At 34.6% G+C, this 27,868-nt stretch overlaps 1 protein-coding gene across 7 annotated transcripts in view; it reads left to right on the top strand.

Moving 5' to 3' along the window:
- Positions 1–27,868, top strand: part of LOC148615519 (uncharacterized) — a 57,996-nt gene that overhangs the window by 10,976 nt on the left and 19,152 nt on the right. For all 7 annotated transcript variants that reach the window (XM_088581794.1, XM_088581793.1, XM_088581797.1 and 4 more), the window contains 20 exons: positions 464–639; positions 1,646–1,777; positions 2,469–2,635; positions 3,313–3,506; positions 3,794–4,054; positions 5,497–5,594; positions 5,959–6,219; positions 6,481–6,661; positions 7,645–8,160; positions 13,776–13,929; positions 14,854–14,992; positions 15,423–15,554; positions 16,839–16,916; positions 21,131–21,203; positions 21,765–21,877; positions 22,460–22,616; positions 23,333–23,566; positions 23,807–24,013; positions 24,270–24,451; positions 26,616–26,817. In XM_088581794.1, coding sequence (XP_088437920.1) covers positions 464–639; positions 1,646–1,777; positions 2,469–2,635; positions 3,313–3,506; positions 3,794–4,054; positions 5,497–5,594; positions 5,959–6,219; positions 6,481–6,661; positions 7,645–8,160; positions 13,776–13,929; positions 14,854–14,992; positions 15,423–15,554; positions 16,839–16,916; positions 21,131–21,203; positions 21,765–21,877; positions 22,460–22,616; positions 23,333–23,566; positions 23,807–24,013; positions 24,270–24,451; positions 26,616–26,817 — 3,657 coding nt within the window. The remainder of the gene's footprint in view (positions 1–463; positions 640–1,645; positions 1,778–2,468; positions 2,636–3,312; positions 3,507–3,793; positions 4,055–5,496; positions 5,595–5,958; positions 6,220–6,480; positions 6,662–7,644; positions 8,161–13,775; positions 13,930–14,853; positions 14,993–15,422; positions 15,555–16,838; positions 16,917–21,130; positions 21,204–21,764; positions 21,878–22,459; positions 22,617–23,332; positions 23,567–23,806; positions 24,014–24,269; positions 24,452–26,615; positions 26,818–27,868) is intronic.

Genomic DNA, 27,868 nt, shown 5'->3' with positions numbered 1-27,868 from the left:
AAGAAAAATATCATTGTGTTCACTATATAAAAATAATTCATGTATCTTATCTAAACTTTTTTTTTTTTGTATAAAAGAACATATTCGATTTCAAAAACAATGTAAACTCCATCAGGTAGTGTTTCAAACTCTTTCAAGTGCAAAAATGTCAGCCTGTATTTTGTTTGCACTTTCTAATTGCCATATAACTTTTTGATGGGAAAGGCAGTAAAATATTGGAAGAAAGATCCCCCATGTTTAAAATGGTACAAACGGTTAGGATGGAGGAATTAATCCTGTAATGACTGAATAACATATTACATGCTTGGCCCAGATTAAGTCATTTTGTCCTAATATTTAATTCCAGGTTTATAATGAAAATAAGAGAGAGAACAACACAAAGGTAGCTTGATGTATTGTACATTTTTTATATCTGCTCTTTTTCCTTGATGTGAGGTATATCTTTATTATTGTTTTGTTTTAGCTGTCATTATTGCTGATGTAGAGAAATATCTTACAAGATGTTTGCAGCATGGAACATTGACATTGATTCTTCTGGACAAAATTGAAGAAAAGATTGCTGAAGAACATAATTTCCCATGTTTTGCGGAGATAGGTTATGGCAGGTTTCTTCATTTTATACTACGAGAAGCTAAAGGGGTAAATATTTACATGAAGAAATAATGCCATAGTCTGTTAACATTGAAACATGATATCTCTTTCTGTATTCATTGTACTGCTTCCCGTATGCACCAGTGTATCCCTATGATTTTTATTGGTAAGAATTTGAAATTCCTTCCAGACTTTGAACAAAAGCATTGTTTTTCAGTTAGGCATGATGGATTGTTACATCTGTGTGTCTGACTGAGTTAACTAAACATTTTAGCTTATCTAAACCAAGAGAACTTATGCCATCACTTTGTGTCAGTGACCAAAGTCTATAAACAGTAATAACAAAATTACTGAACTGAAAATCTTAAGGCAAAAGAAGGAAAGTTTATATCAAAACCATAAAGAACCTCACTGACTTGATACAGATATTTACTATGGAAATGATAGGCTAAAGCATGTTTATAGTGCCAAATCTCCCTCTTCCATTATGGTGAATTGTTTCTGATACATTGCAGTTCAAACAGGCAGCTCAAAATTGCCACTGGGCAAAGTTGGTTAAATCAGTAGTCAAAAGAGTACAATAGATATATTGAAAGATTGCCACATAGGCCATCCAAGCTTTTATTTGGCCATTTAAAAAAAAATACTTCTCTGAAATTACAGCTACCTATGTTTTGAAACTTCATAAGGTTGTGAACTTTAATTTTGTCTACAATTGATCCACTTTTTGTGTGGCACAGGTACTCCAAGGATGGCTGCAGTTGCTCAAAGTTAAAACCATTGGAGGAACAAATTTTTGCATGTATCTTTGCTGATGCTTATATAACCAAGATTTAGAAATTGTAAGAAGGGACCACTATAAATGGTTTACCTTGTTCTACTTGATCAAGTTTCTGGCCACCCAATATCATATTTCCTAGGTTAGTAATCCAAGCCTTTATATATGTTGTATTTGATCCCACCTGGTTTCATATTTCCTAGATGAGAAATCCATACCTCTATACATATTGTATTTGTCCTACAGTACTATATTTGAGTGTTTTCTGTTCTGTAGTTGATAGAAGAATGTGGTGGTACATCTGTAGGAGGAGGATCATCTGGCAGTGAAGCTGAGAGTGGATATAAACCCAGCCATACTGATGTCCTCAGTTTTATACACCAATGTTTCCAGTGTGGCAAGGAGTCAGTAAGTATTATTTCACAGTGCAGGAACACACTTTTCCCAATTCTTTCTGTTTTGCTGGACTAAAGGTGGTCAATTTTATACTTTTTTGTAATTATTTTTCAATAAAAGGGTATGTGAATAACATTAGTGCTAATAACAACATAAAGCACAGAGTAAAAGTCATATTTTATATATAGATAGTCATCAGTTGACACTGTTTAAAGTGACTGAAGTAATTACTTGTTTTCATAATTTTTGCTGCTATTGTTTTTGAGTTATGGACCTTTTCATAGCAAATATGGGACTTGGCAAGAAAAACTGATATGCTGTCAATTTGACATCCTTAAGTTAAATGAAGGTTAAGATCATAGAATTTATCATCTTCATCATCTTGACCTGAAAAAGTAGTTTTAAATGGCTTTTTATTACCTTCCGGATGTGAATCATAATGCAAAATTATTTTTTGTTTTAAAAATATTCAACATTAATTTATACAGATGACATATATATTTTATATTTGAATAGGAATACATTTGATATATTTATATTTAAGGAGGAAAACATGGATTCATTTTATATTTTAGGAGGAAGGCATTGATATATATATTTTATAATTTAGGAGGAAAACATTGATATACTTTATATTTCAGGAGGAAGACATTGATATACTTTATATTTCAAGAGGGAGACATTGATGTATTTTATATTTTAGGAGGAAGACATTGACTCTGCCCTATGTAATCAGTTCCATGTTAAGGAAGGTAGACAGTTGGGTTATGGTAAAACAGCCAACCTAATAACAGCAGCACAGAAACCAGGACAACACCAGTATCAGGAACATTCATTGGTGTTTGAAGTTGCCATGGGAACTGAAATTAGGTACTTTATATATTAAAATGATAAGATGTTCTGTGCCTGCTGTTTTGCTGGTAAATTTTAAACTTGACAGATGATATAAGTAAGAAAACAAAATGGTTCATCAGTTTATAAAGCAAAGGGGTGATAAGTCACCTTAGAGATATAGTATAGTGTTACCACTGTTTATATTAGGATAAATTTATGAGGGTTTGTGAAGATATGCTATTGGAAACCAACTTTTTATTGCTAAAATTCTGTCAGTATGTATGCATGACCTTGATATTTGACCTACTTACCCCAAAATTATAAAAAGTTTTTCCATATTCATTGTCTGAGCTGTTTAAATTTCATTCAGAGAAGTCAGGTATTTGAACATATTTTTAGTTCTAAATATATTTCATTATACCTGTATGACTTTTTTCTTACTGACACAAATTGATTTATGTCTTCCCCTAAAGTGATCACTTATATAAGTTTCATCAGAACTGCCACATCTTACTAAACTTGGAATGAATAGACGGACATAAAGCTGATTTCTTTACTTTTCTGCTGTGGCTAAAAGTATTGCACTTAATAGAAGCTTGAATGAGGGGACTTTTTGAATTTGAGGTGAGTAGATCAAAGGTCAAGGTTACTGTTTCAAAACAACAAAATAAAGAATTCTGTTGAGAAGGAAACCAGATTTATTTATGTTACAGGAAGAGCCATACTTCTAAGATAGGAATGTTAGGACATCAGACTAAAGAGTCCGCACTAGCCTGTTTACATAACTGTCCTTTGCTAGAGGATATGGCTACATGGAGTCATTGGTCTTTAGTGTTTGAACCAGAACTTGGTAAATTGAAGGATTTTATACAGAAATATGGTGGTACTGGTACTATTTCTGTTGATGGTTAGTATACTTGTTGTTCTTGTGAAGTAAAATATTATATGAGAAATTACTTAAGATATCATTATTGACAATATTCATAGAAGTAGATACTGTGAGTTTTCAAAAAGAAGAAAACTATGTGGAAGGGGACATCAGTTGGTCCATCTGGTCTTACAAGTTCACGCAACTCATTTGAAACCGCTTGGCGGATTTTGTTCAAATTAAGTCACCATTTGTAGTTTATCGTAGTTACACATCAATTTTTATTTTTCTCAAGTTCAGTTTTTTATCTACAATTCTGTTAAAAGGTGGGAAGAAACTGTTCACTTATCACATTGCTGGTATGGAGACCAGACCAGGAGTTCTGCTAAAATTAACCAGCATGACATCTACTGAGCTGTTTGATGAAGCTTTAGTGCAAAGCGATCCAAGGACTGTGTGTGGTCAGTTGTTATCACTGATAGTGGCTAATAAAGGAATGAAGAACTCACCATTAGCACTGCTAGCTAATCAGATGAAATCACATCTGTTTACCATCCATGCCAGTGATCCTACTGAGAATTCACCAGGTATGTCATACTGTAAATTAATTAGGTAAGTTATAAATCTTCCTGAAAATATGAAGTATTTAATCTTGCTCAAAAATCACCAAGTTCATTATTATATCCCTGCTTGAAAAGTGGGGATATAAAGTGATCATGGTGTCCGTTGTTAGCCTGTCTGTCCCCTGTTCTAATCCACAACTCTTCTGAAATCAGTGAATGGAATTTGATGAAACCTTCATAGATTCTTTATTACATTGTGGTATTGTGCACCCCTAGTTTAGCTTAAATCTTTTTTGGGATATCCTATATGGTATCTGGGGTGTTGGGGGTATCACCTTGTGAGCTTTGCTCACAATTCTTTTAGTTTTACAAGGAATTCACTTATAATAAGGTATGATGTCTAAAAGACAAAAACCTCAACACAAGTTCATGGATTCTTGAATTTATCGTTTTGAGGTTTTCAGTATTCACATAAATGGAAATCTCTTATTCAATGGGTACCAAATTTCATGGATTGACCTTCCCACAAAAACCAAGAAAATTGGTACCCCATGAACAATAGAATGTTCACAGTAGTATGTTATGTTCCTGAGATTTCCTGCACTTGTTTTTTTAGAAGTAATGATCTGAGAATTATTTAAAGAACTAAACAATGTATATCCATTAATAATAATGTCGTGTTGCAGTTTGGTTTTATATAAATTAACAAGTTTTATTTTCCAATTAAGGGCCTGAATAATTTATAAACAGTTATAATTATATGACATTAACATCAACAATAGCATACACATGTACACATTAAACCAAGATATATTTAATACCCAGTATGGTTATAAGGGCCCAGAAAGGGACCAGAAACTAGAATATCCTTTATGTCTGGACAGTCACAGTAGCTATCTTTGAAGTTGTTAAACAAGATGTCATACCATAAAAGGAAGGCTGGAAATAAATTTGGGGGTTGTGAATTGAATCAGTTAGGAATTATTGACCAAAAGGGACCAGAAACAAGCGGAACAATTACTGGACTATAAATAAATAGATCTCTTTGCTATACCACCAAAGGAAGTCTTAGATTAATTTCTGAGGTTGTGACTTTTTAAAACAGTAAAGGAATTAGGGGCCAAAAAGAGGCCAGAAACAAGCATTTTTATTATGTTTAGACAATTATTTTACTTTAGTGAATGGATTTCTTTACAATAGTTTCACAAGGTCACATACAACCATAGGAAATTTTGGTTGATTTCTGGGGGTTGTGTCTAGAACCATTATGAACAAAGGTCAAAAGGGGGACTTTGATTCTGGTCAAAGTCTTCCTGTCTCAGATATTTTATTTCAATCAAAATTCAGTGATGTATCAAGCTTGAATGGTGTGTCCTTACTTGGCCCAACTGTTCAGGGTTTGACTTTTGTGATTTTATCAAGGTGCACCCTGTGAAGCATTATTATTTTGTTTGACTCTATTTCAGGAGCACCTCCATCAGAAGCTATATCTGAGGCAGTTAGATTTGTTTTAAAGTGTTTCACTGCTTTACCAATCAAAAGCTGTGTTTCAATAGCTAATCAGGTAAACTTTTTCACATCGAAGTGAACATAACATGAAAGTAAAAGTATTTGTAAACTCTTCCTTGTCACATCCAAGTAAAATGAATGCCCCTGAAGTGATCATCTGATTAGTTAATGCAGCTTTAAATCAATTAGTTGTTCATACAAAATATGGAAAATTGTCACAAATTTAAATTGTAAAGGAATGCACTTGACTTAATATTAATGGCAAACACTGAAATTTCCTGATTTATTTTACCCAATTCTTCCCTGGTTCATTCTGAATTGACCTCATTGACTTGATTGATAGGGTCATCACAGTTATATACATGTAGTAGATTTGTTGACTTGTTTAATATTGATACTTTATCATTGTACAATCTTAGATATTCTTGGAGCCCCTTGGTCAGGTTGTTGGATCATCCAAATCTAAGTACTTACTTCTATCTGCCTGTGAATCTCCAGAAGAGACGAACCGTCTGCAGGAGTTAGGATGTATGTTAGGTGTTGGTGAATGGACCAACCAGATTGCAAAGAAATGTCAGATATTGATGACTGATTTGGAGATTGTACCTGAGGATGATGTCATGATGGATGATGAGGAAGCAGATTTGATTGTCCTAGATGACTATGATGAGGAAGGACAGGTCAGTTTAAGGATAGTATAATAAAAATGAATGTGGTGAATATGTCAAGGAGACAACAACCCTAATGTTTTTTATGTTGTTAGAAAATGATTCATATACTATGATATTTGGCTGCTATCATCAGGTTTGAAAATACCAAAATTGAAGTGAAATGTTAAAATGAAGCTACATTTTTATGTATAAAAAAATTAAGGAGGTTCCAAAAGGTATTGAACTTAATCCATTTTAACTACAGTAAACAGTTTATTATATATTGTTCAGGACAAAGATAGCGATTCTAGATCAGTAACATCCAGTCATTGCTCGATACTCTCTGATGATGATGATGATATACAGATTGTATCAGTAGAGGAGGGGAAAATAAAGACTGAAATCAAGGAAGAAACGAGTATTATAGAACTATCTACAGGAGATGAGGAATCTCAGAATGAACAAGATAATAGTAAGGACCTAATGTATTCTAGATGTAGTGTTTCTGTCAGTGAATTTATTTGTCATCTGTAAATCTGTCCCTGATTTGTGGTTTATGATCTGTGGGAGAATTGGAGCCATTAATCCAAAATTTGTCTGGTTTCCAGCAACAACTTAGTTAAAATGTATGGATCTCTATAAAATTGTTACACACCCTCCAGATTGCAAAAGAAAGGTATTGATTTACTAAAGATGATTAATGTCTTAATCATTTGGGAATAAATTACCGAAAAGAAGTAAAATATAAACATTTTGATGTCACATACAAAGTTTGAGAGTATATAGAAATTACCTTGTCTGTCCCTCCATCCATGAATTCACACTTGTCATTTTGCTCTGAATTACCCCAGCTTCATCTTTATATAACCTTTTGGTGTTAGTGAAACAATATAATTTAAATTGTGACATCATTAATCTTTAAGTTGAAGGAGAATTTAGTACAAAAACAACAGGAAAATATGTTATGTTCTTCAATGGCTTCCACAAGTGTATAATATATCTATTCATCTGTCCACTTATTTTGTTATCACAACTCCTCTGAACTGGATTTTAATTAAACTTAATCAGAGGGTTAGGAATCAAGGAAGCATGAATAAATATGATAAACATCTGATGCCTTCAAAGGAAAATTAAGGGTTTAAATGTCAAAAATCTCATAAGAGCAACTCTTTAAATGCTCAATGAATTATGATAAAAAAACTAAGGGAATGTTATGTATCACATGCAGATGTGCATAAAGAAATGAAATTATTGTCCAATACCTGCAAAGGGAGATTTTCCAACTTAAATGTCAGACATCTTGTAAGCATTAAGTGTGGAAATATCAAGCTACATCTTGCGAAGTAACATTCTGTTTGTACATGTATTACATTTTCATATTTTTCTTACAATTTGATTGGTCTTGTATTTTGTCACATCCACTGCACAACTAATGTTCGTTTGTTTTTCTTGCAGCTAATAAAGTTTTAGATGAGATTAAAGAGGAAGTAGAGAATGAAGAGCAGACAACTGTTACCAAGAAAACCACAGATAGTCAAAAGGGTGATGTTGCTGAAGACTCTGATTCTGACATGGAAATTATGACAGAGGAAGAGAGGCAACAGAAGGAATGTGAAAAGGTTGTCAATAATATCAGAAGGTCAGAGTTTGGTATTGGAATAGAATTAAATGAGGATGGTGAAAGATTGAAGAAAGTTCAAGATGAAAGGCTTGGAAGAAGTTTAGATAGATTGTCAAAAGATCTCTATAGTAAAGACACTCACTTTGTCCTGGAACTTATTCAAAATGCAGATGACAATGATTACCCAGAATTTCTCACTAGAAATAACCATATTGCAGGAGTTAAATTTATTATGCAGACTGATGGTGTTATAGTACTGAACAATGAAAAGGGATTCCAGGAGAAGAATATCAGAGCACTCTGTGATGTGGGCAGGAGTACAAAGGGCAAACATAAATTTGGTTATATTGGTAAGTGATGCACCACATGCATTCAAGTTATTTTGAATAGACAGAAAACATATTTCAGTTATTTCTTGTCATTCTTTTGGATTCAAAATCAACAACGTCACAACATATCTATTACTTGGTTAAAAAAAATGTCAACCAATCAGAATTTCTATGGATAATAATTGAGTAATCCCTACTATAAGTGCGGTAAATCTTACAGTATCTAGGCCAGTAGACACCACGGGTTCAGTTTCCTGTACCCCTGGTGTTTCTATGGGTCTAAATTTACCTGGTTCAAGGCTTCCAGTATCTTACTGTGGTGTTACTTTGCCCTCCTCGACTAATAACCCCATGTATTTGTCAAGACATCTTTGGCCTCAGTCATACCTTTATCCAGGTTTTCCTGTTCAGGTTTTTCCAGGTTTCTGGCCTGATGGTAACAACTTTGGACCTATTGGTCCTCAAAGTTTCACACCTAGTTTGTCAACCCCTGCTCCTTCTGTAGCAGTGCTTTCTGGTGGTGTTACTATACCTGCAACTGCACCTACCTCTTCTGTTAGGTGTCAGTCTAATCTGGTTACTAACTCTTCCCCTCATTAGATGGGTTTAAGAGTGTTTTAGATGACTTACGTCAATCCATATCTTCTGAGTTTGTTGCTCTCTCCAATCGCCTCACAGCTTTGGAGAAAAATACCAACCAACCCACACCTAGCTCCTCTGTGACTCCACTTCTTACAGTTCACAACTCTGAAAGTGAACATGAGGATAGTGATGATGAGGAATGCTTTTCATTGGTCCCAGGTAGTCAGGAAGGTCATTTTTCCTCTGGTGAAGAAGGTGAAATTAGGGATCAGGTTCCTCAGAATGTTTTGATTTGTAATACTGCTCATTCTGTTATTGGTCGGTCTCCTACCAATTCCAACAAAGCTGCTGGAAGTGAGGATACTTCTTCTACTTTGAAGGATCTTAGAGATTCAGTTTACTCTATTATGAGAGACATCTATAAGGTGCCATTTCAGTCACCTCCCAAACCTAAGAGACTCACTTCAACTTTTTAAGTTTCTTGTGGTATGTCTAATGACCTACCCAAGTCTCATACTAGTTTCCCAGAATCCAATCACATGTCCACTTCTCTTCAAACTATTAACGAAGGTATCATAGCCAATGAGTCTCATTTTTCCAAGGTAAGTGGTTTTGGTATAACTTCCTTTAATGATCATTTTTGATCTAGGGATTATGATATTTTCAGTTCCACTTTGGGTAAGTTGGTTCCTTCTTGTGATAAAGCTTTTTCTTCTTCAGTTAATTCAAAGCCTGTGGAAGGACTGTGTCTTTCTCAGTCTGTCTGGTCTAAAACTGAGAATCTTCTTAGAAATGCTTCTCATGTACTAGGTACTGCAGAACATTATTTGTCTGCTGTAGCTCCCTTACTGAAAGATATTGCTCCTCCTCCTGAAGTAAAATCATTTTTACTTCAGGTTGATAAAGCTCTGGGCTCTTCTCAGCTTTTACTTATGGGAAGTTTGGCTAATTTTACTTTATCCAAAAGATTTGAGATTCTGGATAAGCTAGAGTTTCAGACAGCCTGAAGGATTCGTTGTTAAAATCTCCATTGGTAGGCAAACTTTTTGGTCTTCCTCTTGTCGAGATTCAGAAAAAGCTTAATCATACTGCAGCACCAGTAAAGATGAACGTTTCTCTCTCGGGAAATAATTATAAGAGAGGTAGTTCGTCTACTGGTGGTTCTTCCTTTCCTTCCACAGAAAAGAGAAGGAAGGTTTTCATTGAGGGTGGTATGAAAGGTAGTTTTAAGAAAACGATTTCTAAATGCCAAACAGGTAATTTTAAAGGTGGTAAGAGGTCTAATCCTTCCACCTAGAAAGCTGCCCTCCCTAACGTTACTGACAAAACTCAATCATTCAGAGGTTTTTTACAAAACTACTCTTTCTCATATCCCAGTAGGGGGGAGGTTAACTCATTTTCTGTCAAAATGGAAAGATAATACCTCAGATTATTGGGTATTGTCAGTAATTCGGGGGGGATCAACTCTAAAATTCAAGGAACTACCACCTCTTTCACCAGTTCCTATTCCAATGTCCAACACGACTCATCTGCAAAAAATATCTCTTCTGTCAGCAGAGATAGATTGTCTTTTGACAAAGAAAGCAATAGAGGAAGTTCCTGTATCATCAACAGATCCAGGTTTCTATTCTCAGATTTTCCTTGTTCCAAAGAAAACAGGAGGAATGAGACAAGTCATCAACCTGTCCATTCTCAACCTTTATCTGGTTGTTCCCCATTTCAAGATGGAGACCAATTGTTCTATCAGAGCTTCAATTCATCCAGGGATGTGGACCACTTCCCTAGATTTGACGCTTATTTCCATATTCAAATACGTCCTTCTTACTGAAAATTTCTTCGTTTGTCTGGAACAACAAGGTTTACCAATTCAGAGCATTATTGTTCAGGCTATCTTTTGTACCTCTAGTTTTCACCAAGGTTATGCAGACTGCCATAGCTCATCTTCACTCTCAGGCCATTCAGATTCATTCTTATCTAGACGATTCTCTGTTGAAAGACCTTTCTCAGGACAAGCTTCTTGTAAACATGGATCTTGTCATCAAACTGTTTCTTTCCCTGAGAATCATAATTTCTTGGAAAAAGTCAGATCTGATTCCTTCTCAGGACTTTACTTTTCTGGGAGAACATTACCTGACTCATCTAGGACTGGTTCTACCTCCACAGGAATAATTTCAGAACCTCAGATTGAAAATTCATCAGTTTCTTTCTCAGGAAACAGTTTCTGCTCACCAATTTTCTCAGGTACTAGGTCTCTTGAACTCTTTAGCAGATGTTGTTCCTCTTGGTCGACTACACATTCAACCTATTCAAATTTATCTACTTCAACATTGGCTCCCATCTTCTCAGAATTGGGAATATCAAATTCCAATTATTCCTCAGGAATTGTCTCCCCACCTTTTATGGTGGACTCTTCAGGAGAATGTTTTGAAAGGCCAGTTTCTGTCCTTTCCAGTTCCCAATCAGACTCTATTCACAGATGCCTCCAACCTTGGTTGGGGGTTGTTTCTGGAAGGTTGTTCAGTATCAGGGGTCTGGAGCTCAGACTTACTGAAAGAACACATCAATTTTCTAGAGATGAAAGCAGTTCTTCTGGCAATCTCATTTTCAGAATATTCTGCAAAACAAGTCCCTTGTTCTTGCATCAGACGATACGATGGTTGTTGCTTACTTAAAAAACCAAGGGGGGAACAAGCTATTTCTTCTTTTTCTTCTTGCAAAAGGAATTCTTCTTTTTTGCAATCAACTTCAGCTTCAGCTAGTAGTTCGTCATGTTCCTGGGAAACTCAATGTCTTAGCAGACTCTATCGAGAACTCTAGCCCCAGTGAATACAGAATGGGAACTTCTTCAGTCAGTATTACAAGCAATTACTCTTTATTGGGATCTCTTCATGTAGACCTATTTGCAACAAGTCTCAACTTCAAACTTCAGGTGTTCGTGTCTCCTGTCCCGGACCCAGAAGCTTATGCAGTAGACGCCATGAGTTTTCCTTGGGAAGGAATGTTCAGATATGCATTCCCTCCATTCAGATTTCTGTCAGCAGTTCTTCGGAAGATTGCTTCGGAACAATGTCTGATCATTCTTATTGCTCCAGCTTGGTCCAAGCAAGCTTGGTATCCAGATCTTCTTCAACTGTTTTGTGCTTGTCCACTCTTACTACCGGTAAGACACAATCTTCTTTCCCAGTTCAAGGGCAAGATTCATCCCAATCCAGAGAATCTACATCTTTTTGCATGGCTTCTCTCAGGGATAGTTTCAAGGAGAGAGGCTTTTCTGAACAAGCAGCCAGACATCTCTACCGAGCAGTCAGAGACTCTACCAACATCGTATACGATGTTAAGTGGACAATCTTCAGTAATTGGTGTAGTGAGAAGGAAATTGATCCTCTCAAAATTACTGTTCAGCGGTCAGCGGAATTTCTTATTTACCTTTTTGAAGATAATAAATTGTCTCCCTTCTCAATTAAAGGTTATCGTTCTGCTATTTCCAGAACTATACACTTGTCTGGTGGTCCTGTTTTTGGTAGTAATGAGTACATTTCTCTTTTAGTTAAGAATTTTACACTTAAACGTCCTAGACAGAAGGTTTTAATTCCTTCCAGGAATTTAAGTTTGGTTTTATCATTTTTAAAACCCTTTCCTTTTGAACCAGGTGAAGAAGTAGATATCAAATTTCTGTCATACAAATGTTGTTTTCTACTGGCATTAGCTTAAAGTAGGAGAAGAAGCGAAATACATCCTCTGTCTACTTCTGATTCATGTTTAGGGTTCAATAGAGATAAATCTTCAGTCACTCTTTTAACTGATCCAGCTTTTTATAGGCAAAAATCAGATTCCTAGTAGAGGTTCAGAGCCAATAGTTATACCTTCATTGCCTATCAATACTACTTGTAAACTTCTTTGTCCTATTAGAATTTTACTCATTTATTTACAAAGAACCCGTAGTATTAGAGCTAAGACCAATACTAGGCTATTTATTCCTATTAAGAAAAATGTTAAAGATTTATCAGCAAAAAACATTATCTACCTGGATTTGTAAGACCATTCAGTTAGCTTACAATTCTTCTAGTAAAGAATCTCTGTCTAGTCTGAACATTAAAGCCCACGATGTTAGAGCTATTTCTACATCTTGGGCACTGTTTAATAATACTTCTGTAGAGAAAGTTTTATCAGCAGGTTTCTGGAGAACTGAAAATTCCTTCATTTCTCATTACCTAAGATCATTGTCTTCCCAAGCCAAGGGCTTATTTTCATTGGGACCTTTGATAATGGCACAAAAAGTTGTTTTACCTCCTGCATCTTCTGGTTCAGGGGATTCAGCTTTACATTAGATTCTGTGTTTTTTATTAATTTTAAAATTTACTCAGAATTATGATGGTAACGTATTTATTGTAATAAAATTTAACATTTTTAAAGTAAAATGGGATTTTATAAAATAAATACTTAATATCATAAATTATAGGTCCCTCCCAGCCTCCCCTTCATCCCCTGTTATTTTTTGTATAGCTTCGTGCTTACTTTTGAAAATTAAATGGATGAATAAATGGTAGATGGCTATTATAAGATCATCCCATTGGATGATATTTTTAGATAGGGGATTCCGCCTGCTTGACTTGCGCAGATGGACTTACTCAGAATTTATGATGGTAAGTATTTATTTTATAAAATCCCATTTTACTTTAAAAATGTTAAAAACTTTTTCATAAGTTAAATGATGATGCATTCTTGGCACATTGTATTATTGTTTATTTACCAGTTAATTATCCAATTTATTACACAGATTTTCTCCCTTATTTGATCCTTTTTATGACATAAACTTCAAATTTTTTTGAACTGCATATTGATATACATGTTGTGATGTTTGTGACATTTTGGTGGGAAAGTCCAAGATTGAAATTGCCAAATTTATTTCACTATGTGAATTATCCAAAATTTTTACACAGGGAACATTTGGTAAATCACTCCTGTCTATATGATAATTCTTGCTATTTTGTCAGGATGTGGTTTGCATGTTTTCTGCATTCTGACAATAAAATATGCAAAAATTTGTATTTCAGGTCAGAAAGGAATAGGATTTAAATCTGTGTTTCGGGTGACAGATAGACCAGAAGTACACTCTAAAGGCTACCATATCTGTTTTGATGTACAGAGTGGCCCTATGGGATACATTCTACCCCACTGGATAGAGGATAAGTGGGACACGGAGTCTGGGTATGATTCATATTTTATTTAGTATGATTTTTCTAGATTGGTTCCAACTGATCCACTACACAACAATGATTGTTCTGCCAGCGATTAATGGATGGTCTTATGCAATGATCCCTTTTTGGTTCTGCTTGATTAGACAAGATGCAACGAGTGGCTATCAATGATTCTGATTGGCCTGTTTTCACAGGTCTAATATTGTTAAACTTCATAGGGTTGTTGATCTGAATACCCACTACAAACTAGTTACGACACTATGGGGAATCTTCTGTCCTTACTTGTCATAACAAATAACTTGTGTACAGTCCAGTACCCAGTGGAGTGATTTAGGTTTTCTGGACACTCTTATTCTTGTCTAACCTGTGACAAAAGTTGCAGAAGGGGAGACTATGGTATTGCTTTTCTGGTGTCAATCCCAGATTTTATTGTTAACTTTTCTGATCACTTCAGTTAAAATGAGCCATTTGTACTATGTGCACCTCCTATTTTGTTTTTCCATCTGAATGACTTTGGACATGGACTATATCATTGGTTGACCAAGAAGGGACCATCTTCTAATCCACAACTCCTATGAAACTGCACTATGGAATTTGATGAAACTTTCACAGATTCTTTATTACGTGATGCCATTGTGCACCTTCTATTTTGTATTTTCATTTAAATGACTTTACAGGTTTCCTGGTGCAATACTTGGATTTTGTTGACCATTTTTTAATCTGTAACTCCTCTGAAACCTCTCTATGGAACTTTTCACAAGTTCATTATCACATGATGCCATTATGCACCTTTAATTTTGTTTTTCACTTGGAATGCTGCAAATCACTTATGGGGTCTCTTATATGTTTTCTGGTGGAGGGGAGCCTGAGGTATCACCAATTGAGTTTTGCTCATAGTTCTAGTTTTTAAACATTAAAAAATGATTATTTTCAGATGGACAACAAAAATTGTGTTACCATTGAAAGATGAAATGAAGGTTCATACCAGATCCTTAGCTGCCAGGTTTAATGATATCCACCCATCCTTGCTACTGTTTCTACACAGACTGAGACAGATCACCATTGACAACAAGGTAAAGACAGCTGATGTTTATATTGTATGTTAGTTCATATTTCTAGCATTGAGGTGAGATGTAAATCATTCCAGTGTTTATCAATAGATTGATGGTGCATTTCATGTTTCCTTATTCTTTATTTTAGGTAGAGAACAGTACAGGTGATGAGATGGAGAGATTTAGGTGATGGTGCACTTCATGTACTATATTCTGAATTTTAACTCCATCCAGGTGATGAGACAGAGATTTAGATGATGATGTGCTTCATGTTTTGCATCTGCATATTTTAGGTGGAGAACTCCATTCAGGTGATAAGACAGAGAGATTTAGGTGATGATGTGCTTCATGTTTCTCATCTCCATATTTTAGGTGGAGAACTCTATCCAGGTGATGAGACAGAGAGAATTAGGTGATGATGTGCTTCATGTTTCTCATCTCCATATTTTAGGTGGAGAACTCTATCCAGGTGATGAGACGGAGAGATTTAGGTGATGGTGTTGTAGAAATAGAACACAGTGATGGTATAGACAGATGGCTGGTTGTTAAAAAGATGCTGGATGCTTCTAAGATATCATTACAGGTAATGTTAACAATATCAGATTTACTTCTAAGTTTTTCTAAACAATTTTTTTAGAACTCCCTTTACACTTATTTTTCTCTGAAATCAAAGTTAGGAAGCATATGTTTTTTTTGTTGTTTAACTTAATTCTCATATATACATCATTATATGAACTGCTGGTTATTTTATATTTTTTGACTGAAAAATTATCAGTGGTGCACTAATATCACCAATTATGTTGTTTTTTGTTTTAGTATTGACCCACATAACTACCATGTTCAACAGTCTTGTTGTCTTTTGTGTAAAGTATCCTAAACTGTAGTGGAAAATATAGTAATGTGATATTAAAGGCAAGAAAACCAAAAAAAAATGTCTTGTATCTTGCAACCCTTCCTACTCTATTTTTTTTACCTACTCTGAACATTTTGTGGCCAATTTGGCTCAAGCACTTTTCAAGTCTGATTTAACTCAATGTAAAATGTATTTGAAAAATAAAATAATTTTTTCTCCCTATTTATTTCTTGCTGGTAGCAGGAAACAAGGCTATTGATACATCCTCCGAAGGATAGGGGGTATACTGCCTAACTAGGAGGATTACTATGTCTAGCCATTTGAAACTCATTCTTGCCCACTTCATGAATACAGTTAAGAGGTTTTTTGTATAGCCATTAATACCATAAGTTGTAGGTTAAAGGCATACCTGTTAACCTTAGGAGGGAGACTCCTTCTTTTTGGATCAATCTCCTTCTTTGACAAAGTCTCCCTTGTGGGGGACACAAGTTTCCCGTGTTCACTAATTTCTCCTCCAAAATATCCCTCTGCACAAATTATGTTTTAAATGGCTTATTAAATTGATACAATTTTGATGTAAAATGATAATAATTGAGAAACAATCAACACATTATTCATCATCTTGTTGTACATATTATTCACATTTTGATTTTAATCCCTTGGTAGTTTAACAAGATTATCATATATTTTGTATATTTGCCTTATCTTTGTACTTTGATATCTAGCAAACTTAGCCTTTTTTTCTATGAAAATGGTTGTCACACTAAATCTCCCATTTAGAACATTCAGTAGGTTAACAGGTTTGCAAAGGTCAAGGTTCTTAATTTAGGCTACACATTGTATACCATATATCATGTTGTTAGAAATGTTTTACACGTAATTCCATAGGTTTTTGGAATAAAACCTTAATATCTATGGTAGTCGTCTTGTTTCTGTACACCTGAAGTAATGTTATGTTGTGCTTTTGTGTATTTTTTTTAAAACCTTGATTTACATATAAACCACCACTTACAGGCTAAGTCAGGTGTTGAAGTTGAATCAACAGAGATTGCCTTAGCCTTCCCAATTTGTGACCAGTCACTCCTGAGCAAGGTAAGCTACAGTTATATCTGTTAGGTACTTTAAAGTCAAAGTGTTTCCTCAATTTGATATATGTGAAATCTCAGATCTGATATCAATTTCCCAGTCATTCTTTTCAATACTAATACCTGTCATTCTATTTGGTATTGGTAATTGATAAATCCTTATGTCAGTGTTAAATAACAGTAACTGACTTATCCTGTCATTTCTGTTCAATACCAGTTAATGGTAATTCATGGTTGTTTTTCAATATCAATAACTGATGAATGCTGATAAAAGCTTCTGATACTACTTATCTTATTGTAAGTAATGTGCCTGATGTTCAGTGATGTAACTGATTAATTCTCATGTCATTGTTCAGTATCAGAAACTGTATCATGTGTCTGTAAATAAATACATTTGACTGCCACTGTTTAATTTCAATAACTGATAATTTCATTTGGGCTGTTTGATATCAGTAACTGATAATTTCATTTGGACTGTTTGATATCAGTAACTGATAATTTCATTTGGACTGTTTGATATCAGTAACTGGTAATACCATGGGACTGTTTGATATTAATCCATATGTCACTGTTGAATAGTATTTACTGAAATCATTATGTCACTGTTGAATATCTCTAGGAAAACTTTTTTTTCAATACCAGTTACTGATAAGATCATGCAACTGTTTAGTATCAGTTTTTAGCTCACTGACGGTAGGCCATGTGAGCTATTGTCATCACTTGGCATCCGTCATTATCATTAACAATTTTTAAAAATCTCTTCCTCTGACACTACCTGACCAATTAGAGCCAAACTTGGTGTGAATGTTTCTTGGGGTATCCTGCATAGAACTGATGTAGGGATTTTTGATCCATTGAAAAACATGGCTGCCATTACTTAAAATAGAACAAAGGGGTCAGACAGTAGTTTTTCGCATATATCTCCAAAACCGTTAGGTTTGACCAATTTATAAGTGTTCAGCATGATGAGATCTATCTCTGGTAAAATTTTCATTCTAATCTGTTAAACCATGTTGGAAATATTGCTCTTTTTTGACGTTTTTTGCTATATTTTATGATGTTTCTTTCAAAAATCTTCTCCTCTGACACAACTTGACTAATTGGAACCAAACTTGGTATGAATGTTCCTTGGGGTATCCTGCACAGAACTGATGTAGGGATTTTTGATCTGTTGAAAAACTGCAGTTACTACAAATAGAACATAGGGGTCAAACAGTAGTTTATCGCATGTATCTCCTATACTGTTAGCAGTGTCCTAGCTGGGGGAAAATGGAGGGGCGCCGTGCCCCGTCCCTATCACGCCTGCGCCCCTCTGCCCCTCTTGAGTACCCCTTTAGTGCCCATTTACAATTACCTGAATGGCCCTTTAACATTTCCACTCTTGTTAATAAATTACCCCAAGCCAATTAAGAAGTGTCACCTTCATTAACTACATCCTGTCGTAATTAACCTTCAGGTAAACTTCATGTAATGATCAGCTGACCAGGGTTATCCGATAATCATTGACAAGTAGAAAATGAATCTCGATTGGATCTATAACAATTTTATGGACAGCCAATCATTGGTTAATAATTAATTTCTACTGCACAACTAATTTTACAAATATTTTCAAGGTAACAGGTCTAAATTTTGTAGAACTACCAGTGTAAACAATTGCATGTTGCACATGTTTGTTTATTAAAGAGTAATCAAGGGAACCAAGGTTATAGCGATAATCAAAAGAATGTAATCCAGGGACAAAGACCAGACATGGAAAACAGACATACACAACAAAGAACATAAAGTAACTAAAATCATACATACAAAGTAACAAAAGCAAATGAGCAACTCGGACTCCACTAAAAACTTGGAGCATGGACCAGGTGCACCGGTAGAGTAAGCACCCTCTGCTTTTCTAGAAACACCTGCCAAGTTGCTCATAAAAAGTCAAGTCCGGGGTAGACAAACGAGGAAAGGAAAACTATTACCCATTGAATAAATCAGTTTTCATGGTGCAGATGGATACACCATAACAATCCACGAGTTCATGATGACGACCATAAAACTTCTGTAGTGATGACTTCAATCTTGTAGCAACATAACCCTGTTCCAGAAGCCTATTTGTTAGAGTTCTAGCATGATACAAAAAGTCTGCATAGTTTCTGTAAGCTCTGGCATAATGTATGAGTTGCGATGTTGCCACAGATGAAAGGGAAGTTGACAATTCTGAATGAAAAGTCATCACGTTTGTCGTAAAGTATGGTCAATAGTTTTCCTTTACCATCGATTTCTAAGTGTAGGTCAAGATATGAGGCTGACTTCACAGTGTCTGTAGTATCCTTTATCTCAAGTTCTTTTGGGTAGATGTGATGTATCAAATCCCCGAAATTAGGATTGTTTGAAGATAATACGTCATCTATACAGTGGAAACTGAGATTGAAGGATCTAGCCAAACGATATTCTTTCTTTCGGATCAGATCAGCTATAAAGTCAGCCTCATAAGAGTGAAGGAATAGGTCAGCAAGTAAAGGAGCACAATTTGTTCCCATTGGAATGCCAATTGTTTGTTGAAAAACGTCCACCAAACTGGAAAAATATGTTGTAGATTAAAAATTCCAGTATTTTGTAAACATCTTCCTCTGTATATTTGGAAGATGATTTGGAACTATTTCTTACAAAGTATGAGGAATCTCTACCAAGAACTATATATTTGTATCTAGGTGTACCATCTTTTTTGGAAAAACAACGATGTATAATGTTTTTAAGTTGGGATTTTAACTGAGTATAGGTAATAGAAGTATACAGTGTTGAAAAATCATAGGTTTTAATGCTGTTATATTCAAATTATAGTCTTGAACTGATTGTCTCCAAAAGATCTTAAGAATTTTTCAGGATCCACATTGAATTGATACCACTACAGGAGTAACAATTGTTGTGGTAGGACTGCAGACCCTTTTTGACAGTTGTGAGTATAGAAGTTAAACGTTTTGAAAGAGGTTTGGTGGTACATTTTACAGATCCAGCTATGAAATGTTGTTTGTATGGATTCTTGTGGAGGAATCCAGTACATAGACGGTAAATCACAGCCATCGTCATTGGTAGAGAGACCTAAGGAGGATAGCACAGATTTATGGTTTTCCACAATCTCTTCTTTGGAGAGAGTGGTAGCAGTATAGGTCTTATCACTGCTATTATTTTCTATGTCTACCTCTGATAATAAACATTGGATGTAAAACGTTTTGCAGACAAAAACAATGTTGTTTTGGGCTTTGTCTGCTGGTACGACAACATATTTGTCATGTATAGTAGACAATGTTTTTGCTACATCAGGGTCTTTGAAAACCGATGTAGCCTTGGCACTCATTGACCTGCTTAAAACTTTCATTCGTTTCAAAATTAAAGACCTCATGGCCTTTAACCACGCTGACAGAGAATCAATGTATTCTTATTACTGACTTAACACAAACATACAAAATCAATGTCCCTTTTTTGTTGAAAAAAAACATGCCACACATTAAAGTGCCCTCTTCCCTGCACCCCTCTATTTTCAAATCCTAGCTAGAACACTGGTTAGGCTTAGCCAAACTCTTTCAATTGCTGAAATAATCCTTATTATAAGGCCTTCAAAAGTATTCAGGGATCAAAGTTGTTAGGAGACTCCTTGTAAGAGTTACTGCCCTTAAAAGATGATAAATAACATTTTTTTTACAGTTTCAGCCAATATCTTGAAAACTATAATAGATAGAATGAAATTTTCTATTGTTGAAATGATCCTTATGATAAGTCCTACTAAAATATTCTTGAGTCAAAATTGTTGGACAACTCCTTGTTAAATTTATTGCCCTTGAAAGACAGAATTTAACCAGTGAGTGAATTCAGGCTAAGACTATGAGCCTCTAGTTAATTTTATAGGATCATATCAGTTACTGTTACTTTAATCCTTATGCCAGTGAATAATTGGTATATGCCAACCTGATTTTCCTCCACTGTAAAGTGGAAATCAGCCTTTTAAAATCTGGAATTTACCTTTATGGATCTTTTTAAAGTATGTTTACTTCTCATTTTGGCAATTTCCTCTTTTTTTGGTTGGCTTAGTAAAATCAAGTCCCATATAAATGTTAGTACAAAATGTGACTGGTAACTCCGTAACTTATTAATTAAATTTGTAACTGCCAAATTACATGACAAATTCTGACCTCATTCTATTTTATAACAATATAGGAGTATTATTATTATTTAAAGGTTATGCCACCAAAACAGCCAGTGTTTGCCTTCTTACCTCTAAGAAGTTATGGTTTTAGATTCATCATACAAGGTAACTTTCATATGACAGATCCAATTAATAAGTCTTTTATCTGAAGACACTTTAAGTCTGGATAAGAGTCCTGCAAAATGTCATTCATGCTTGAAAAACCTACTTATTTATTATTATTATTTTTTTTTTAATATTTTGTTTAAAATGCTATAGTTAACTGAAATTAACATGCGGTTTTTCAAATAATCCTTATTCTTAGGAGATAAAAAGATATATGGAATGGACTGTAGAATTCAAAATTAAGGGAGATAATTCGGTAAATGACACTAAAATACAATAGAAACTGTTGGAGATTAAATATTGATTATCTCCTAAGAGCAGGAATGAATAATTATACATTTCATTACATAGACCTATAAAGCAAATTGCCAACAAAAATAAAAATTGTAGCCTTTTTTTTTGGGTGTATCACATATTACACAATTTGAATTTGTGTGATTTTTACCAAGACAACTACTTAAATGCTTGACAAATTGCAAAATAATCTTTAAATTATATTCATTGGTTGATTTTCCATGTATGGCTTGAAAGTTGACTTAAGTGTTTTGTCCTATTTGACAGCTGATTTTGATGTGCCATCCAGTAGAGAAGATGTTGATAGAGACAGTGCATGGAACCAGTGGATTAGAAATGAAATACACAAACTATTCCTGGAGGCCTTGGAAGTTTTTAAGGTACGTGGTGGAAGTAGTATACTCACTGTTAAAAGTACGAATGTTTGTTGTTGCTATTTTGCTTTAGTAAACATATTTTTATATCTATCAACTATCATAGTTCAGTTTTGATTAATGCTATAAAAACCTTATAATTATTTATTACCTATCTGGAAAACAATTTTTCTTCTATTTCTGCCTGTTGAAATACATTTATAAACTACTTGCCAAGGAAGACTATGAGTATTTGTACTGATCAATCTGAATATGTATTTGTATTGATCAATCTGAATAAGTATTTGTACTGATCAATCTGAATAAGTATTTGTACTGATCAATCTGAATATGTATTTGTACTGATCAATCTGAATATGTATTTGTACTGATCAATCTGAATAAGTATTTGTACTGATCAATCTGAATATGTATTTGTACTGATCAATCTGAATAAGTATTTGTACTGATCAATCTGAATATGTATTTGTACTGATCAATCTGAATAAGTATTTGTACTGATCAATCTGAATATGTATTTGTACTGATCAATCTGAATACATATTTGATGGTCATTAGAAGCACTTAATTTGTATCATTTCATTTTAGAGCCATAGAGAATTTAAGGGAATGATGGCATTGATAAACTTCCTGCAGTTTGTACCAATAGAGGATGAAATTTTAGATTTCTTCAGGCCAGTTTCTACACAGATACTAAAACAACTCAGGGCAAGACCATGTTTACCAACACAACCTAACAGCAGAGGTATTACCCTACCAAATAACATACTGTATTTTGGTGTGTATAGTGTGCATTTATGTATTGTGTGCAGTGCAATTTTGATGGTCTAAATGTGTGAAAAAAAGTTTTTTAGACTTATGTTGCAGTAAAATTTTGTAAGACAAAAAAAGTTGATATTTTGCACTTGATCGGTCAATTTATTTACCTTGATGCGGTATTTCCTATGAATATGTGAAGGAAAGAAACTTCTATGCAGATTAAAACATCATGTAAACATCAGTAGCTACATAAATTGGATAATTTTAATTTCGAAGCAGGATAAAATTGACACAGGATGTGTGAAATGGCTTATAAAACAAAATCAAAAGTCGGGGAAAATCGGACATTTCTGGTTTTGATTGTAACTCTTGTTGTCAATTCCTGGATGTAAAATTGTGCATATAATACACACCAAAATACGGCTGTAACAACATGTTCATAGTAAAGCAGTGTAACACTTTTCCTTATTATTTCTTCTATTTTAAAATTTTTTTTATGGATTATAATTGTGTTATTCTTTATATATAATAGTTTTGTCCTCTTTCAAAAACTTTCTACTTGTGTGTTTTCTCCTTGTAATGACCAGATGATTTAGGATTTGTTTATAGAACTGTACATGATTTCCTTATGTATATGAGAAACACTTTTTAACTGATACTGATACCTGTAGAATATAACATAAATATATTTTTATATTTCAGGAGTTATATCATGGAAGCTTCCGACGCAGGTTGTTACAGTGAATGATTGTCTAGTCAGGGAGGTGGTGAACTCGGAATTTTTACAGAAATATTTAGACCTATTCTATCTTCACAGAGAAGTGTGTGATTATCTGAACCCTACCCTGATACAATGTTTAGGGATAGAGTCCTTGACAACCAAACATCTCTTGTTGATTGGTCAAGCAATTGTCTCCCTTAGTAACGAGGAAATGGGTAGGTTTACAAATAGTGGAACTTATTATTTTGATTTGTCAGAACTTACATTTTAACTTATCTTTGATACAACAGTTTGACAGGTTTATTAAGTTGTACAGTGATATGGAAAATTTCCATCTTAACTTATCTGTGGTACAACAGTTGTACAGATTCATTAAGTTGTCCAGTGATATGGATATTTCTGTGTATTACACTTGATTCCTGATTCCTATTCGAAAAACCAAAATTGTTTTCCAGATCCATCGACACGACTGATGACCCTAACTAAATGGTTAGCCTGTGTCTATCGTAGTCTAGATGAGTTCCATGATAACCAGGAGACATACAACGCCCTACGGAAGATGAAGATTATTCCCCTGGCTTCACAGGAATATATTTGCTTGGAGGATAATACTGTTTTCTTCCCACTGTCTCAAGATCAAGTGGCAAAGATTGGAAGTAGAGGTTAGTTATTGATACTGTGTTGATCTCATTTTTAAATTTCAAGAGATTCAGTTCTGTTTTTATAATGTCTGTTACATTTAATTGCATTAGCTTAAAACTAAAGGCTCATTACTGGAATGGTTTTGAATTTAGCATGTAGCTTCAGCGTGATGAATCAAATTATATGTGTGACTTTTATTTCCATATCATATTGTTTTGTTTCTAAATTAACCATATCTTTTAAGTATGTGCAGTACTGATTATTTTTCTATTTTAGATCCTCTGTCTGTACTACAGGAGGATATGAATACCATTCATCCCTGGTTCCTTGCTTCACCTGATAATGAAGTCAATTCTCAGAACCACAAACTGTTGTACAAGTTGTCTGTTCGTACACTGTCTCCTGGAGATGTTATCAACCATCATATACTTCCAATACTGAAGTCTGAGGTTTGGAAGGTAAGTTGTCTGTCTGTCTGTCTGTCTGTCCGTACACTGTCTCCTGGTGATGTTATTAACCATCATATACTTCCAATACTGAAGTCTGAGGTTTGGAAGGTAAGTTGTCTGTCTGTCTGTCTGTCCGTACACTGTCTCCTGGAGATGTTATCAACCATCATATACTTCCAATACTGAAGTCTGAGGTTTGGAAGGTAAGTTGTCTGTCTGTCTGTCTGTCCGTACACTGTCTCCTGGTGATGTTATTAACCATCATATACTTCCAATACTGAAGTCTGAGGTTTGGAAGGTAAGTTGTCTGTCTGTATGTCTGTCTGTCTGTACACTGTCTCCTGGAGATGTTATCAACCATCATATACTTCCAATACTGAAGTCTGGGGTTTAGAACATAAGTTGTCTACCTGTCTGTCTTTCTGTCTGTTGATTGTCTCCTCGAGATATTATCAATCATAATATATGTGTACTTCCAGTCTAAGCTTGGAATGTCTATTTGTGTGTGGTATTTTGGAATATCCTTGTCCATCCACCTTTCTCTTTGTTTATTCTTACTCCATTTCAATTATTAAGACTACTTCTTGTCAAATGAATTTGAAATTCGGTATGTTACTTCATGGTGATGGAAAATATAGGTGATGTTGGTCTGATTTCAACCTCTTGTTGTATGGAAACCAAACTCCATTTGATGTGGATGATTTGGTTTACAACTTTATTTTATACCCCTTCTCAGTGATTGAGTGTTATATTGGAATCACTTTGTACATCATTTTATACCCCTTCTCAGTGATTGGGTGTTATATTGGAATCACTTTGTACATCTTTTTTTTTTCATCAGTCTGTCCGAAATTTGTCACAGTTATCTTGCATCCAGTGGATGGATTGATTTCAGAGGATGTGTTGCTTTATATAGATTTGGCAAATGTTGTTAAGAATTTTGGGTGCTTTCTGTGTCTTGGGACTTTGCCATTTTCACTAAATGGAATGATAAAGAAAATTTTCATCACAGACATCTTGTCTTCAATGAATGGATCAATTTCAAATTTTTCATGTCAGGTCTTTGTCCTTGGATTACATTCTTTTGATTACTGCTATAACCTTGGTTCCCTTGATTATTCTTCCTGTACCAGGGAGCATATCCCTAGCACGACAATGCTTGCAGCTTCCTGTTAATGAACTGTTTATGGAAATGGACATTGTTTTAAGGACACTTGTGCACAACTTCACTAAAGAGTGAATAACAGCTTTAGGCAGCCCATGACAGAAATGACATTGACTTTGAATGAAGGTTTACCAAGTATGACAGAAATGGTACTGACTTTGAGTGAAGGTTTACCAAGTATGATAGAAATGGTACTGACTTTGAGTGAGGGTTTACCAAGTTCGACAGAAATGGTACTGATTGGTGAGGGTTTACCATGTTCGACAGAAATGGTACTGACTTTGAGTGAGGGTTTACCAAGTTCGACAGAAATGGTACTGACTGAGTGAGGGTTTACCAAGTTTGACAGAAATGTTACTGACTGAGTGAGGGTTTACCAAGTTTGACAGAAATGGTACTGACTGAGTGAGGGTTTACCAAGTTTGACAGAAATGGTACAGACTTTGAGTGAGGGTTTTACCAAGTTTGACAGAAATGGTACTGACTTTGAGTGAGGTTTACCAAGTTTCACAATGCCATCAATTTCATGTTAAGATGTATTAATGATTTAATATGTTTGTATCAGTCAAATATCTGTTTGTTTATGTTTATAGTTTTGGTTTCAGGCAGCTTTGATCTATTTTGCTTTAAAAAGGTCTTTTCCTGTATTTTTTCCAATGGAGTTCTTTGGATTTGATCCTGGAATTTCCTTTAAATTCTAACTTCCATCTGTAATTTATGCCCATCCTTTTCAGTACATGTTATGGTGTTATGGTGTATCACTGTCTGTTTGTCCATCTTATGGTCAGTTGTATGATAATTCAGAGTTTCTTGATGGAGTTTGATGATTTATTTAGTACAATATCCATCTTTATAAGAGAAAGCTCTCTTTAGTTTTGCATTTGTTGACAAGTTATTGGACTTTAATCAAAGCATCTATTCTAAAAAAAATAATAAAAAAATTGAGTTAAACATTTTAGTTACGAACAGGAAAGATAGTACTAAATATGTATTATTTATTTTATGCAGTCAAAGAGTAGAGATGTGTTAATCAGCTATCTTGTGTATATCAAAGAACAAGTGGAAAAAGACAGCTCATTGGTTAATATGGATCAGTTTGCCGAAGTTGCCGTGGTAATGACCAATCATGGAGAAAAAAATCCAAAAAGTGACAACATACATTTTACACCTGTTTATGGAAACAAGTACAACTTACCACAGAAGTTCCCAGGTATTTTTTGTCCTGTTTCATAGAAAATTAGAACATCTGGTTTCATGCTTTGCCAACTACCTGTGGAACTTTCTATTCATTCATCAAACCTCAAATTAGGTGTATGGTGAAGTTTTTCCCAGAAAGGGATTTTGAAACATATTTAAGGAACTTTATTGGAGACTGCTTTGAAATTGACATACATGTATGGTTTTCATATTTCTCATTATGCTGGTTATGTCTGTCTATCAGCCAACATTTTTATTATACTTGGCCTTAAGACCTATATGAGCTTTTGCCATCACTTAGCATAGAATCATCTGTGAACTTTTCTTCAAACATCTTCTCAGAAACTGCAGAATAGATATTATTGATGGTTAGCATGAATGTTCCTTAGGTATCCTGCACAAAAATTGGATTTGGAAATTTTGATCTGTCAAAAAACATGCTCACAATAAAGCAGCTAATATCAAGGTATATCTCATAAACGATGATAGCGATTTTTTGGGGGTTGAAGTTGTAGGTTTACTTCTTGTAAGAGTAATTGCTGTTAAAGGATAAAGAATGATTTTTATGCAGTTTTATCCAAAGTTTTGAAAACCATAATTATAGATGGAAAAAAAATTTCAATTGATGAATTGATCTTTATAAGGCCTTCAAGAGTCTTTATTGGGCCAAACTTTTAGGATGACTCTTTGTTAGTTACTGCCCTTGAAAAGCAAAAAAAGACAGTTTTTAGCACTTTTTAGCCAATATTATGAAAACCCTAATGCATAGGAAAAAAACTTTCAGTTGATGAAAGGTCTTTATTGGGTCACAGATGTGGGATGACTCCTTGTTAGAGTTATTCCTCTTGAAAGGCAAAAGAGATGTATTTTACAGAATTTAGCTAATATCATGATAAGCATATTAGATAGAAAAAAACTTTCAATTGATGAGATGATCCACAAAATCTCTCTCAAGTTACGCTGTAGTATGACTCCTTGTTAGAGTTATCGCCCTTGAGTGTGGGGAAAATGAACCATGTGAGTGATTCAGGCTCCTGGAAGCTTTTAATTGACGTCTCCAACTA

This window comes from Perna viridis, chromosome 5 (assembly GCF_037379345.1).
Source record: "Perna viridis isolate PV_CMFRI_1.1 ecotype Kerala chromosome 5, ASM3737934v1, whole genome shotgun sequence".
In the NCBI taxonomy this organism is placed as follows: Eukaryota; Metazoa; Mollusca; class Bivalvia; order Mytilida; family Mytilidae; genus Perna; species Perna viridis.
This window is presented reverse-complemented; position numbering and strand designations above follow the sequence as displayed.